Source organism: Pinus tabuliformis, chromosome 8 (assembly GCF_031772625.1).
Source record: "Pinus tabuliformis cultivar Carrire ecotype Pingquan chromosome 8, CPIR1, whole genome shotgun sequence".
Lineage (NCBI taxonomy): Eukaryota > Viridiplantae > Streptophyta > Pinopsida > Pinales > Pinaceae > Pinus > Pinus tabuliformis.
Window position 1 is genome coordinate 51,914,145 of NC_142294.1, and position 17,158 is coordinate 51,931,302.

The window sequence follows — 17,158 nt, forward strand, 5'->3', positions numbered from 1 at the left end:
TTCTTCCTTCCCAAAAGTGCATTTGGACTTCTTGGCATAGAACTGATGTTTTTCTAATACAGTAAGAACTTGTTCCAAATGTTGTAAGTGCTCCTTCCATGTTTTACTATAAATTAGAATGTCATCAAAGAATACTAACACAAACTTCCTTAGATATGGACGGAATAGCTCATTCATAGTAGCTTGGAATGTTGTCAGTGCATTGGTTAAACCAAAAGGCATTACTTTAAACTCGTAATGACCTTCATGTGTTCGGAACGCGGTTTTTGCTACATCTTCCAACCTTATCCTGATTTGGTAATATCATGACCTTAGGTCCAATTTTGAGAAGTATTTAGCGCCATGTAGTTCATCCAACATTTCATCGATAAAAGGAATTGGAAACTTGTTTTTAATTGTTATTTTGTTTAGTCCTCAATAATCGATGCATAATCTGAACGATCCATATTTCTTTCGAACTAATACAACTGGAGCAGCATACGGACTTCTACTTTTTGTGATAATGCCACACTTTAGAAGATCTTGGACTAATCTCTCAATTTCAGTGTTTTGATGATGTGGATATCGATACGGTTTGATGTTGATGGGATTTGATCCTACTTTCACTTCTATTTTATGCTCGATTTCTCTTTTAGGAGGCATCTTCATCGACAAGCCTTGGAATACTTTTTCGTGTTTTTGAATTAGCTCTTGGACTTCTGGTGCTTCTTCGTTGACCATATTCGAAGTTAACATTTCTAATTGATGACATTGTATTACATAAGTTGGTGCTCCCTTTCGAATCATTTTCATCATCTAGGATGATGATACAATTTGGTTCTCAGGTGGCTGGAACACATATAACTTGTATTTCTGCCCTTCCCATTTAAATTTTATAAATTGCTTTTGATGGTTGGCAGAGTAAGTATCGAGGGTTTGTAGCCATTGGATACCTAAGACCACATCCACTCCTCCTAATGGTACAGTGTAGAACGGAGATTCTAAATTAAAGTCTTGAATCTGCAATTTGACTTTATGGCATTTCCCTACCTTTTCAATTTTCTTACCGTCAGCTACCATAACCTTCATGTTGGGCATGGGAAATGTGAAAATGTTGAGTCTCTTCGCCATGGTTGAGTCCAAAAAATTGTGGGTGCTACCGGTATCAATCAGAACCATTACATTGTTCTTCTTGATATGTCCTTTTAATTTTAATGTCTGGGGCTGTGATATACCTGTCATAGCCGATAATGATACTTGCAGAATGCTCTCGTCATCTAGTTCTGGAGAGAATTCTGGGGAATCTTCGATTTCTTCTACGTCTGATTCATCACTGTCTGAATCATTAGTTGCTTCACATTTATACAGGTTCTTGGTCTCTTTTCCTTTAGCACACCTATGTTTAGGGTCCCATTTTTCGCCACAACGTTTGCACTTGCCCTCTTTCATTCTTTGCATTTCCAAATTAGTTTTTTCTCCTTCACGAAGATGTGGTGGAACATATTTTGTGTTATCCGTGTTCGCAGCTTGGGAAAATCTTCGTCTCGAATATACTCTTTCAACCTTCGACCACTGCATTTTTTCGTGCTTCTTTTCAACAACTTTTGCCTCTTTCTAGCTACCTCTATAGAAGTGATGATATGAAGCTCAAGCTCAGCTTGGATATAAGTTTTAAGTCTCATGATGTATGACTGAATCAGACGAGTTTCTGATAATCCAAATACTCGTGTGGCCAAAGTTTCCCATTCTCGAGTGTATTCGTCCACATCTCCTTTTTATTGCAATCTAGTGAGTGCTGAGAAGAACTCTTCTTGCTTGACACCTTGGAACCTTTTAAAGAATGCATTTTTGAATTTCCTCCAATTGATAGCAAGTGTCGTCTTTCCCCACCACATATACCAATCATATGCTTCGCCTTCCATTTTCATGGAAGCATGCCTGATATTTTCATCATCATTGTCAATACCGTAAATCTCGAAATATTCTTATGTTTTATTGAACCAAGCAACGCTGCATTTTTCGTTACCATCAAATTTGGATAGCTTAAGTTTTGCTCTTCATTGATATGTAGCTATTGACGAGACAAAGAAAGAGTGTTGATTTGAAAACGGCATATTGGTGTATGGATTCCAGAGCTGCCTATTTTGAACATTCGTGTTACTATTTCCTTGATTAAGCGTGGAAGATGTCTTTGGAGACTCGGGTTCTCATGTGAGTCTGACGATTTTGACGAATCTAGAGAATTGAGATGTTGAGTAGCCTCATTATTCTAGGGTATTTGATTGGGCGTAATCTTCATATTGTCACAAATACAAGTCAACATCACCATCGCTTGATCCACCTTAACTGAAAGGTCTGCTTGATCCTTTTTAAATTCATTCTTGTTCTGCTCGAGCTAACTCTCTATTCTCTTTGTGTCTTGGAGCGCTTCGATTTTTTGCCATTTCCAGTCACCTTAGCCTCAAGATCTACCAAGTCAACCATTGTCATAGATGACAACATCAAACGGGTATGTGGTGGTGTATATTTATCTAGCTTTAACCCTTTTTTTTCTTTTTTCTTTTTTTTTTAACTTGACCCTAAAAAAAAATTAAATAATAATATTAATAATATTTTTTAATTATAAATCAAATATATAATTATTATAACTATATAAAATATATAACGTTATAACTATATATATATATATATATATATATATATATATATATATATATATATATATATCGTTATACTATGTAACGTTGCAATACGGGTTATTCGAGACAAAAAACGTGAGTTTAGCGACAAGCGGAGCAGACAGCGACCTAGGTTGTCGAGAAGTCGCGAATAGTGGCAGGGACAAACACGCGTTGGCTGGCAAGGTTGTCAGGAAGAATGGCGGCGGGGAGGGAGACGGATCGATGGGCGAAGGGCGTGGTGAATGGTGGATGAGGGACAACAACAGTCGACAACAGAGCAACGCAACAGTGGAATGATGACGGGTAGCAAAAGAAGGGCAGAAGTAGCATACGGTGGAAGTCGAGTGCGGGGGCACAGCGGATTTAAGTGACACGACGAGACTATTTGTGCTGGAGTCGAAGGGGGGGGTTCGAATGAGTGAAGGAGGTGAAATGAAAAAGGGACGAACAGATAATCACAGGGAGAATTGACCGCTCTGATACCACATGCAACAGATAACTCAGCATTAAATAGCAAATGTATATATTTTATTAAACAGTTTGGATGATGATACAATTGTATGAGGCCCTTGGCTTAAATATAGCCTCGGGTGCCTCTTGGTGAATGGGCATGATCAAAGATCATACCCTTTGCTTAATTTTACTAATCATTACAGAAGTAACTAATTTTTACATAACAAAAGTATTATAGCATTCCCACCATATTGCACAATGATGAATTTGCATGAGATGAGTTGTTATTGTTGGGATTTTATCATTGTTATTTTTATATTTTATAATTTTATAGAGGGGGTGGCCTATGCAAGGGACCCCCCATTCCCCTGTCCCCCGTGAATTTTCCTAAAATGGGGGTGCTCCCACACATCCCCTTGTGCATTTCCTTGGTCCTGCCTTCCCCCATCCCAGAAACTTGGTAGAACATAGCTTACACGGCACATTAGTGCCTCTAAGAGAAAATCTTTGTGCATAAAAAGCATTTACTTTGGCAACTTATGCTAAGTTTTCATCACCTATATGTGGAGATGGGGAAATGGAAAAATATATAGAGAGAGAAGCCATCTATGCTTACTTTTCAAACAAGGAGAAATTGAGGATGAGGTGCATGTGATGATACAGTGTCTCATGTAAGTCGAAGATAGAAGCACTCAATTTAGCACAAAGATTTGGTAGCTTACACAGCTTGCTGAATTTGCCAACCAAAAAAATGTACAGCAATATTTTAGGATGTTTTAGAATACAGCCAAAACGGTTGTATTGCAGATTAAGATATCCTTGAGATAAAAATACATCAAACTGCAAATGCAAATTTGTTTTATTCTTGGTCCCACATATCCTGCAAGATCTCCCATGGATTTAAATAAAAATATTCTAGTCTATTCTTATAAATTTCTCCTCAACCATCTAGACATGTATTTGATATGAAAATGTCATCCCACATTGGTAACACATTACAGACAGTTTACAAGGATGTTTACTATCACTTTACGGGAGATAATTTCTATCGCCTGAGTGAAAATGTTATGTCGAAGACCATCCATTCATGTAATAATAATTTCAGAAAAAATCAACTATGACAAAATGTGTGAATTGATCATGAGCATGGGTGTATATTTGGATCCTATTGTCTCCATATGACAAAATCACGATGGCTAAGGAATTAGTAATGTGCACCTTAAAGGTGAAATCTCAATTACATATATATCTTAAGGGTTTTGAACCTGGATCGGACATAAAAATACAACCAGTTTTCCAACCAACAAGCCCTTTTGACAACATGTATACATCTTCACATTAAGAATGTCGAAAAGTACATACATTGAATGGTTTAGAGCAAACCAAAGAATTATGTGAGAATTGAAGTTGACAAGATGTTTACATTTTCACATTAAGAATGTCAGAAAATACATGCATTTGGCGGCCTTGAAAAAACCCAAGAATTTGATGCGAACATAGTCACTTCATCTGACATTCAGGAATTTATTTTATTGCAAAATTAGAATCTACCTCATCCTTTAGTTTAGTTTCCTTTTCTCTAATCTGCTCCAAAGTCAGGTTCATTTCCAAGGCCCGAATTTCTGCAAAACCAGCGTAATGTGGCATCTCCCATAAATGTACAGCTTACATAATGTAAACCTCTCACAACCAAAATGAAACTAAAAAGAATTCTCCAGTTTTTTGCAGGGCTTTTATTGTACAACCACAACTTGAAGAAACAAATCCCACTGGACGAACGCACCTGCTTCAACCTCATGTATTGCACTTTTTTCTGCTTGCAGTTCCTTCTGAAGCTTGTCATTTTCTTTCTTCATCTGATCCAATTCTTCAGTGTTGGGAATGTTGAACTGATCTTGCCTAGCAATGTAGATTTTTTGCTTCCCATATTCCTTGAAAGAAATCTGTCCACTTTCTGCCAAGGTGTCCAATGCTTTTTGCACCGCAGTCTTCTTGAGGCTATACTTTTGCAAGGCATCTGCAGCATTTTGGGAATTTAATGGCCTGTTTTGCTGCAGAATAAGTGTTATTTAGGTCATCTAGTCGTTCAAAGAAAAAGACTATCTGAATTTCTTGGTATAAATAAACAAAGGCATCTATCAAAAAATAATTTATTTCCAATGATTTACATGTTCTGATGAAGAGATGAGATAAAGAATTAAACATGAAGTAACTGGATTCCAACCAAGTATCATCCATGATTTATGCTATTAATCTTCAATACTTTATTTTCAAAGGATAAGCTGGAACTTGCATCGTAGCAAAAGGCTTGACACAGACTACAAACTATGAATTGGTGAATAAGAGCAGATTACACATAAGCAGGAATAGACTGAAACTTAAATTTTTTAGATAAATGGCAATGTCAAAAGGATGGCCCTACCCAAAGACACTCCTTTCCTTACAGTGAAGAAAGTGCTAGTTTTTGGATATTATGGTATCATCATACAGGGGTTCTAGTCTCTAAGGTGTCAGAGAGACCAAGGAACATGAGTTATCCAATACCCATAAATGGTTTTGAGAGATATGACTCCAAAACACCTTAATTAAATTAATTGACTAGATAATTAAAATTTCCTAAGTCTAACTTTGGTAAACCTAAGTTGCACTGAAACAAATACAGGAACGGATACGGATATTGTTGATTTTTGGTAACATCAGATGTGCTCTAGCCATGAAAATTGGTGGAGAGGCTAAGGCACATGAGATCTCCAAGACCCAGAAATCATTTGGGGAAAGTCCACCCAGATGGAGAAATATTAAAATAATTAATATTTTTAATGGGGTTCCTAAGTATAAACTTAGGAAAAATAAAATATTAATGTGTATTAATATAATATGGGTGAGAAAGTTCTAAATAACGAGGATCAAGCCAAATCTAATCTTAGCTGTTGTTTAGGGACTTAATCTTGGTCGTTGAATCATCAACAGAAAAAGTATAAGAGGAGGCTTGAGGGTCAGTTGGAGATACACCAAGTTGATCAGTCAATTCGATCTTTTGCGGCAGGGTTTGATGAGAAATCGAGTTAGTGATCCGTTGCAGCGAGGGGCAGTTCGACAAGAGGTCGGGAATACATATCAGAGAGGCAGAGAAAGTGCCAAAGAGAGCGCAGAGCCTAGCAAGGCTGACGCAGAGGCAGCCAGAGCTAACACAGAGGCTTAGAGGACCAACGCAGAGGACGCAGGAGGCCGAGAAGCTAACGCAGGCAGACGCAGAGGTTCGTAGAGTTGACACTGCGCTGTGGTGTTTCTGTGGGGCACACTGAGAGCTGAGAGGCATACGCAAAGCCGTAGAGGGTGACGCAATTCTTGGAGGGTGACGTAGTTCTGGAAGTTAGCTTGGAGCAGCTTTCGCTGTCCAGCTAAGGAACAGTCGAAGTCATTGTGGAGCCAATCATCCAGTTGCTGAATTAGCCGGAATATCTATCTCTGGAGCAAGGTACTTCTGCCAAGGAAAATCTCTGAAGGGTGAGCCATTTCTGGCACCCTAGTTGTATTCAGAAAACTACATAATAATAAAACCCTCATATCTACTACATCGGTTTTCCTGCATTGTGTTTTTTTGGGGACGATTGTCCAAAAATAACAGTGTCCCTTGTGTTGTCTCAGTTTATTCCATTTGTTGATCTATATGTTTGTGAAGGCTGCAATTGTGTTTATTTCGATGTTTATATTATTAAATAACTTGTTAATGTAAAGAACAAGTAGGAGATAGTAAACCAGATATTGCAGTAGGGGTTTCTGATGTGTTAGATTCAAAAATTTCACAGATATGGGGTTTGAAACGAATACGGTAAATTTTCAAAAAATCAGGATACAATACAGCAAGGAAACGGCATGTGTATATATATATATATATATATAGATATATATATATATATATATATATATATATATATATATATATATATTTCATTTTACCATTCATCTTTTAAAATCTAGAATCTATATCTAAAAATACATAATCATTGTCATGAATTCAACATAATCAAATCATCATCATTAGTGATTATTATAACATTCAACATATTATCATCATCATTAGTAATGTAATCAGAAATGCTACAGCCTTTGTGCTTTCAGGTACTCCTTCAAAGAACATGTCATGCATGGCAGATGATATCTATCTTCCTTGCATGGCAATTAAAAGGCCCATGGGATTATTGAGATATTCCGTTAAGACCTATTTGAACACTTCAATCTTCTCAACATCAGCTTGGTCTCTTGATTGTATGCACGGAAAAGACTGGCTAGAGAAGATTTGTTATATTGGAGGGATTTATAAAATCAAGAGCAAAATCAATGACAATTAACAAAACCTTAACCAAACTAAAATTTAATCGCTCAAATAAATCTCTTTACGAAGACATTCATCAAACCCTTTTGCGTGCATTTTTGAACAACTATCTTTTTCTTAGTAAGAACCTTTGATAAATATATGGAGTGTCGTTGTTTCTAAAGATTTAGAAGAGACATTATGAGACTGTGTTTATAGTGAGTTTAGTTGCAAATTTGATTTCTTCATTTTTATTATTTATTTATGGCTATACAAATTTTCACACTTTTTTACATTTTAAGGGTGGATTCCGATCACGATTTTCGTGGATTCGTTCCCAGCAATCAAGAAACGGATCCGAAAAATTTTAAATCCCTTGGAAACGTATCCAATTCCAAATTTGAAGTTTCCGTTTTTTTGAAACGGCATTATTACTGCTCAATATAGCAGGGGACCTATGGGGAATCCTTAAAGGGCAAATGCTAGGCCAAGGGCAACAAATGGAGTCTTCGCCCACTGTCACCTCAGCTAAGGCTCCCTTCTATTTACGGACTTTCACCGATGGGAGGAGACCTGGTACATGTGGAGTCACTAAAGAAGGATAACTCAATGGATATGAGTGACCCGAACAATCCTTTCCCAAAATTTGAAGGATTAGAATTGCCTGCTTTGTAAGCAAGGTACTAGGTAATCTAGGGAAAGGAAAAGAGGATTTGAGGGTTAGGTTTATGGGATAAGAGTTGTGAAGGAATTTCCCAATCCCTAAAATCTTTGTTAGAATTGGTATCCCGGATGGTTCTTGAAAAATGGTCTTTCAAAGGAGTGGGACCACAAGGGGCCAAGTGGACCCAATCTAGGGTATGAGGAAGGAATGTAGCAACCAATGATATTCTTACCCTAGACAAGGTGGAGAGACAATGAAAGAAAATATGATTACTCGAAGATGTTAGTTTGACCCTGGGAAGTGCTAACCTTGGGGATGGCAGGACAAGAAATGGTCCCGGAGCTAGGGCTTGGCTTTTATCCCAATTCCATCGTCGGAATGTCTTCAAATCTGAAGGAGGGCTAGAGGAAAGGCCAGCACAGGAGACCCTAGGAGATCAAACATTTTCAGTGGCTAACTTGTTGGGAAATTGATGCCCTAAGCACCCCAATGTGGCTAGACTTGGGAGAAGGTGAAAGAATAAGTGTTTTGGTGACCACCCTTGGTAGATCAATGCATTAATCCTTGGAAGAACGGAATCTACGTTGATTATGTGTAAGATTTCTTGGTTCTCAGTCAAGGAGGCCACAAAATTACTTCATAAACCCCTCTAGGTCAAGTGACCCTCAAATTATGTAGAGTGAGTGGTTGCCAGCAGAGCATTATACCCCAGCATATAATGTACCAGATGATTGGTGGAAGGAAGTTCTCCTCTCAGAAGGATACAAGGTCCCAGGAACAGATATGGCAGAAGAATATGATCTCGCCCAACTCCACGAGGATCACAGTCGTTCTAACCCAGACCTGCGGAAGTGGCGAGCTGCATGAGGGCATGCAAAAGGCTAGTTGGGGGGAGATGTTGGGCACCAAATCTGCTTATCTTTTCCTTACCTTTTCACCCATCCTTTCATCCTTTTTGCACCAATTGATATGCATTTATTGTGATAAACCCATGAGGTAACCCTTCTTTCTTTGTCTCTTGGAATATTTAATTGATGAAGTAAAGTCACGGGGGTTTTGCCTATGCGAACTACTAAAACTTGTTATTTCCGCAGATTCCGGTGAACAGGTATCGCCTTCACAGCATGTAGCAGCAGTCCCGCGATTCACAACAGCTATTCGACAACACTGTGACAGCATAACCAACTCGCAATTGTTTTCAAGCTTATTTTGGATCTTTTCTATTCTCGCTCTCTCGGCAATTAGTTGCTATTCTAAACTATTGTATATTTTGGGCATTAGTTGCCAGGTTTTGGGGAATATGTTATTACCCATGTATTTGTATAAAAGGGATTTTATTCCTGTGTGAAGGGTTAGCCGTGCAGAGATATGTATTGTAACAGCTCTTTTACAGATTAATAAAATACAAGCAATTTTGTTGTTCTTCCTTTAGCTGTGAATTAACGCAGCCCTGATCAGAGAGTTGGGCCCGCTCTTCTGATCAGGTGCTACGTATTTCTTTTATGTATGTTGTTTCATTCGTTGTGTGTTTATTCTTTATTGTTGTTACATATCTCTATTGATTGCTGTGAATGTCTTTTAAGTTCTGCAATTTATTTCCAACTGTTGTTACAGCGATGTTTTGATTTCTTAGTTGCGAATCCTTGGTTGATGTAAGATTGTAACCTTGCCCCTGCATATACTTTGCGTGTTACCTTGAAAATTGTACGCACCCGGATTGATGAATTAATGTGGAAAAGGGTTGAATAGTTTATTCACACTCAAACGCCAATAGCAATGCCAAGAAGTGTTGGCTTTACCGACTCGAATGAGAGATGAGAAATGAGAAGAATGATGAGGAAATGTCGTTGAAACACCGAGAATAAAATATCTCTGGCAATGGTGCCAAAAAATGTTGTGCCGCTTGACAGGCTAATGAATGGCAGAAAAGATGAGATGATTAGAAAAATGTCATGAGAACCAAGGACAGAAAAACTATATCCCCGCAACAACGCCAAAAAATGTTGTCACACAAAGTGTCTAGGCACCACAACAACGCTCAGAGTAAGGGTTATCACTCTAATCCTTACTCACTCTGATTAGACTCTCTCCTAGACAAATCAAAGGGGGTAGTCCCTAAGGTGAATGAATGAGAATAGCCTATGAAACACAGGCTCTAGTAGACTTCAAGATGGACAACTAGATGAATGTAAATGAGTCCTGATTAACTAAGATGAATAGATTAAACACTAATACAACCAAGACAAAAATCAAATTAAAACAAATCGAAATGAAAAATAAAAATCAAGACCAAATCGAATTTCAAATGAAAATAAAAAAATATTCTAACCCTAACCCCTAACACATATACAAGTAAAAAGAAAGAGCCGAATGCTTTGTTGTGTTTGCAAGTTATGGAGGTTGTGGAAAAGGGAACGACGGCAGCAGGAGGGAAAGAGACTACGCATGGATGTGAATGGAGCTCGAGCTGCAAATGAAGGTCGACGGAGGGGAGAGAAGCAAGGGAAGGTCGCGGAGAGGGGAGGGAACAACGACGGCAAGAGGGAAAGAGACTACGCATGGATGTGAATGGAGCTCAAGCTGCAGATGAAGGTCGATGGAAGGGAGAGAAGCACGGGAAGGTCGCGGAGAGGGGAGGGAGCAGGTTTGAGCAAGGAGGAACCGCGGGCTTGCAAGACAACGGCAGCACATAGATGAGACAACGGAAGGGATGAGGAGTTGCGTGAAGAAAAAGGTCGTGATAGAGAAGGCCACGGATGAGAGGGAGCAGCGGATGGCAAAGTCGCAAGAGGACAGGGAGGAATGACAACAGCAGTGGGGAGTGGAGAAGCGAGCAGAGGAGAAGGGTAAGGAACGTGAAGGGAGGGAGCAGTGACGAGGGTTTTTGAGGGTGGAATAGTGAGGGACATTCAAGAATGAGGGAGGAGACTGTGCTGGGCAGAAACTAGTGATGATGACAAGCAGGGTTTTGAGGAGCTGCAACGGTGCAGCAAACAAAAACAATTTTGAAATTTGCAAAAGGTCAAAAACCTCGAAAACCCCAGGCAGCAGAGAAAGAGAAAAATCGAAAATTCGCGGAAAAAAAAAATAAATAAATAAATAAATAAAAAATAAAAAATCCAGCCAGCAGATCGAAAAACTCAAATGAATGGTAGCCAAAAAACCCCTTAAAATATTTCCAGAAATTTTGATTAAAATGTTAAATCCTTTTGCTTCAGGTTTATTCCTGAAACCCTCATGAAAGTTTCCAGATCTAAAAATTTCACAACCCTTGGACTGCAAAAATTTGAATAATATCCCTGTAAAATTATGTAAATATACCCCAGAGATCCAGATCTTACCCTCCAGGGCCTAGATCTAGACTCTACACAAATTTCTTCTTCAAATCTATAGTTGCACGACAACAACAAAACACCCAAACGATATATACAATGATAAAAACTAAAACCCAGAAAAACCCATGTTAGAAAAATAATTACAGAATTTACAAACTGCACAAGAATGGTAAATCTATCAGATCTAAGGAGTATGAGTCCAACTCCGCTCCGCGATCTAATAATCTAAGGCTCTCAACAACTAGATCTATCAATTTCCCCCACACAAAATTAAATTTTTAAATTTTAAGGAGGTGTTAATTCGAAACCCTTCGTGCATCACCAACAACAACAAAAAACTATGATAAGCCTAGGATTAATTTTACTAGGCTCTTCTGGAAAACACGGATCGAAAGTTCGCTGGTCCAACTAAAAACTTCCCCTAACGTCCGATCATTTTCATCTCTTAGATTGTCTTCTTAGAATTATTTGGCCATGTTGGTGCTTCAATGTACTCTTGCCTCCTAGGTGATAACCCCGGGTATCTCCTTTTAGACCCTTGGGTTGTTTTAGAGTTGTTTGGCCACTTAGGTGCTTAAGTGTAGTCTTGCCTTCTTTTCACCTAAATAGAATCAGTGCAATTTCTATCTCTCACTCTGATCTTTGCTATTGCATTTAAAGATGATCTGAGACCTAAAAGTAAATACAATTATTTTGATTTCTTACTTTTGTGTCATGTCTATGCAGATGCCTTCCTAGTACCATTACCCCTGCCTAAATCAAGGCCTGCACTCTAGCTCTCAATGAAGAAAATAATCCGGGGAAATTTTGCCCAAGAAAGGAAAGAATGATGTTTAAGAAAGGAGGAGGCCTAATTTAGGCTTGCATTTTTTTTTTGCTAGGGTGTTTAACTGGGATAAATCAAATGGGCATCTATGTTACGTATGCTTTGAACCTAGTATGGCCTATATGTGTACTCACATTGAAATTAAAGTCCAAAGGAATTATTGAAACGTGAAGGTTTCTCTTGCAGTCTTTATTTCCCTCTATTAAAAAAATAAAATAAATTGAAATAAAGTTACAGCTGGTAATTTCTACATGCCATCTCTCATGAAGAATTTATTAGAGAGAATTCTGCCCACTATAACACGCCATTAACAAATTATTGATTTCAAAGACGGGCAAATTCTTTTAAAATGGAACTAAACACCGCATGTAGTAAAATAGAAGCATGTGAATAAAACTTTAGTGCTACCTCAATCAGATAACAAAACATAAGATTGAGAAACGCGTAGACAAATGGTATCCATGTGATATTTGCCGAAAAATCTCTCACAAATAAGATTGAGAAGAAACACAATGGTAAGAACACAACTGTCTGGAAACTATTATAAGCATTTATTTTTATATTCACATCCATGTATAGAAATATAAGAATGCTGTTGCCAGTTGACGCAAGACAGCAACCAACGTTTTCAAAGTAGCAAGAGAAATGGATAAGCCAACAACCTCATTGACGAAATTGAGGACAATTCCTGCCAAAAAGCAATCAAAGGATCGTTACAATATACTCCAGGCAGATATCTTAAATGTATTATGTATTCTTACATCATTTTCTAAAATCGAATTTCAACACATCCAGCTTTAGAGCCGAAAGGCAATTGTTATATAATCTCCACAGCAAATTTTATTACAGCTACTATATGGCAAACGTTCATGAGTACTTATAAACAAAATTTCGGTATCAAGCTCAACGTGGAAGTCAAATCCATAAGCTCTGCAAACATTTCCGGCGTGAAAACTGACCTAATGCAATAAATCAAATGAAAGGGTCCAAGGCCAATCGAATGAATTGCCGGACTGGGGCAACGAGGTACAAACAGAAACAAAAGAGAAGCTTGATCGGCACAAATGACTGTTAGTGTGGCAGGTTAGATACTCCAAACAAAGAAATTACCATGATTATGGAGAAAATTAGGAAAGAATTGAAAGAATATTTACCTTCAGCAGTATCAGCCTTAGGCGGCATGGTTTGTTCTTGAAATCTGTGCGAATTACTGTTATTATTATGAAGAGTAGCGCTCAGATGAAATGCTTCATTGCCCGTTGGCTTTCTTCACCTGATCAGAGCGGGGGTTTGCTTCCGCATTTACAATTTACAGAACTGTGTTTCAGCTGTTGGCGGGAGAAGTGCACATCTTGAATATTTGTTTATAAATTTTAATGTAAGGACACTTTGTCGGGTGGTGTAGACTATCACAAATTAATTTATTGGCTAGACTATCAGTTAAGGAGTACGGAAACATAAGGCTCACATTCCATACACACTTAAAAAAGGGTGAGAGAAGGGTGGGAAAAGAAAGTGCCTTACCCCTCTTTCATAAACTTAGTGTCATTAATGAATTGAAGATTTTAAAGATCTTTAGAAAAAGAAAGGTTACAAATCCATTTCAATCTTATGTAATAAAATGAAATAATGAATAAATAGCGGAGGGAAAAAGAATTGTGTTAATCTCTTAGAAAACTAAGAATCTTCTGAATAAGCATCATTTTCCATAATGGAAAAGTGTTTTATAATTTTCTAGGAAGATTCTAAATAAACATGGAAAAAGGTATAATACATTAACATAGGTTCATTTAAATTTTTTAATATAAAATTATAAAAAAATTAGTTTTAAGGATATTATTAAAAAAATATGTGATCATAAATTTTGGACAAATTTAATTTAATGAGTAATTTATGTATTTTTATTTTTTTTAAACAAATGATTTTATTAGCAATATTTACATTTTTTAATTGTTTATTTGGGGTAGCTTAATTGGTAATGGTGGTGGAAATGAAGTCTCACCAAACCGGAAGTCTTGAGCTTAAATCTTGTGTTATCTCTTAAGTTGAATTCATCTATTAATTTTGTTTATTTTAGTTGGAATATTGATACATGGGCATTTCTAGGGTCTTGGAAATCTTACACACCCAAAAAAATATTTTTAATGGTATTTTGACTTTATTTCATTTTTTTTTTACTTTTAGCAATAGCAAAGATCTATTATCTTGATTAGTGCACTTTCATTCTTGGAGTTAGGCTATGAAATTTGGATATGTTATAAAGGACACCTTTTTTTACCTTGTCACCAAATTTCATATAAAAATATTGAATTTAAGTATCATGCATAAGACCAAAGTCAATGCCCTTAGATGAGGTGATTAATATGTGTCAGGGGGAGGGCGCATGGCAGTGGTCCCACCAAGCACTCATGGATGAGTACTTGGCTAAGCACCTTTCCTAATGATAAGCACAAACTTTAACGATTGTACATGGAGTATCGTGTGACAATGACAAATCAGTCAAGAACTTGTAACAATTTGATTACAGAGATCAAGTGGAGATTATAGTAAGTAATTATGTTCAATTTTGGTTGTTTGGTGCCATCATTGAGCATTTTATCAATTTATTCCTCTCACAAAAGATAATAACAATCCACAAGAGAGGATTTTAGTGATTGAAGGTGGTCAAAATATACATGAAGTACTAAGCATTGAAGGTTTGATTATTAATATTGTTCATGGGCATCTGCTCTTTGTTTATGTCAAAGCAATTAGTGGTGTCCTCCCAGGATTTTTCATAAATCCTTTCAATTAATAAGTTAGCTCTTCAATGTTGTTTCTTCATTCTTTTAGTGCTCTCCCTCAATGTGTCCTACAAGCAACAGTGGCTTTGTTACCACTTTCATGTATTGATTTGTTCTTGTAGTGCTTCTTACTTGGCCCACTCCAATCAGTATTTATTGGGCTATCCTTCATATACTATTTTTTTTTCTCTCATAGTAACCTTAACCCGTTGTGCCTTTCTCTTGCTATTTCTTGCTTTCGTAGAAGCTCTTGTGGCTTAGGCTTCTTTCACCCTCACTCCCCCTCGAACCTGTGTACCCTTGCCCCCTTATTTCCACCACCAAAGCAAATTTCCATCTCTTGAGGAACCTTCACCTTCCCTCATTGTTGTTAATGATGCCTAGACAAAGAACCAAAAGTAGGAGAGGGGTGGGTTACTACAGAGGCCATGGAGGTTTGCACACCCAACAACAAGCAAAATATTCAATGTGCTTATATCACACCCAAATGCTACAAAATATACAAAATGAAATTGTTGAAGTAGAACGAGATATTACAAGAGAGCACAATTGTTTGAATGATTCCAAGGTTGTAGGAGAGCATGTGAACTAGGTGCTCGACACAGGGCACACCAAAGAAAGGTTCATTCAATATATGTACATCGTGGAAATTTACTAGCATCTAAAAATTATTTTGAGGAGAGTCTTAATGGATAGAAATGAAGCCAATGAATAAATCCTCTGCATGTTAGATGACTTGTAGCTATTCGTGAAAATTTTGGACGTGCACCTAAAATGGATTGAAGACCACCTCATCCTAACTATGATCCAAGAAGCTCACCTGGAAACAGAAAGGAGCTTATCGCATGGGACTTATCAGATTCTTCCAAGTCCGTATGACTAGTCATAATTTTTCTAGCTCCTATTGTTCTCTCTTTTGATTTTTTGTTTAAATGTTAGATGATAGATTTGGTTGTAAAGGTATATATACCAAACTCTTAATTTCTTCAATATTCTTTTTGAAAACTACATGTTTGGATGTTATAGAAACTATTACCAAAATCTTAATTTCTTCGATAATCTTTTTTAAAACTACATGTTTGGATGTTATAGAAACTATGGCTTTGCCATTATTTTGGTTTCCCAAGTGGCATACCAATGCAAATCCAGCGATAACGTGTCTTCTTAGTGAATGAACAGAAATTTACCTTAAAAAAAAGAGATCAAAGTTAATGCACATAAATTTAATGATTTATGTGGTTACATAGTTTTGGTATTTTGATTAGTATAGCCTCGTCTCTTGTAGTTGGGGTCTAAAATTTGGATACCATATATACAACACCTCCCTCTACCTTTCAAATGCAAAAAATTCACAATTTCTAATAGTGTTTCATTGGTTGACCAATGCTCTTTCAATTCTTTAGGTTGGAGTCTGAAATTTATATATGTTATAGAGAACATCTTCCTCTCCCTTCACACTAAATTACTGAGAGAGAGAGAGAGAGAGAGGTTGCACATTGTTGGGATTATGGTAATCTTCATGTCTAATCATTTTGGTTAAGCACCCTCTTTATCATATTTTTTATTCTCTCTCTTATCAAAGTAGAGGTGAACTTCCTCTTCGTTATTCAACCTTTTTTATGCTTAACATTTTTCTTCTCATGATTTCCCATCTATAGTGCTCGTCTAGATGTTCCTTGTGGATATTCATTCTATATTTTTCACCTGCAATCTTGTTTCAACCACTCTACTGAAGTCGATTCATAATTTCGACAAGTAAAAATTGCGCAAGGGCCCATCTTAGGTCTAAAGTTAGGGTTTTAACATGTTTTAAGGTTGATCCAAGTCTAAAAATTAAGGATTTCACTTTTTTATGTACACTACACAATTTTATAGGTTGTATACCTTCTAATTCACTAGCACCCTTATTCTTTGAAAAAAAAGTTGTCCTTTAAGTGGATTCAAGGAATCATTTTACAAATTCATTCCCTCCTATAGGGCGATGCACTCCATTTTTGCTCTCTTTTTACCAAAAATATATAATTTTTTTTAGGAAGGGTAGGTCCTATCCATCTAGAAGATTGCCTGGAAGTGGCATTTTTTGGATCATTTTTATTATAGTGTTTCAAACCCCTCATTAGAC

The 17,158-nt window shown here is 37.1% G+C and overlaps 1 protein-coding gene across 1 annotated transcript in view; it reads right to left on the reverse strand.

Moving 5' to 3' along the window:
- AHP2 (Tat-binding protein 1(Tbp-1)-interacting protein (TBPIP)) overlaps positions 1–13,920 on the reverse strand; it is a 31,133-nt gene extending 17,213 nt beyond the window's left edge. Inside the window, exons 1-4 of the mRNA XM_089461110.1 lie at positions 13,408–13,920; positions 12,916–12,941; positions 4,897–5,164; positions 4,665–4,735 (exon numbers count right to left, since the gene is read on the reverse strand). Of these exons, the coding sequence (XP_089317236.1) occupies positions 4,665–4,735; positions 4,897–5,164; positions 12,916–12,941; positions 13,408–13,435 (393 nt within the window). The 5' untranslated portion in view covers positions 13,436–13,920. The remainder of the gene's footprint in view (positions 1–4,664; positions 4,736–4,896; positions 5,165–12,915; positions 12,942–13,407) is intronic.
- Between the last annotated feature and the right edge of the window lie 3,238 nt (positions 13,921–17,158).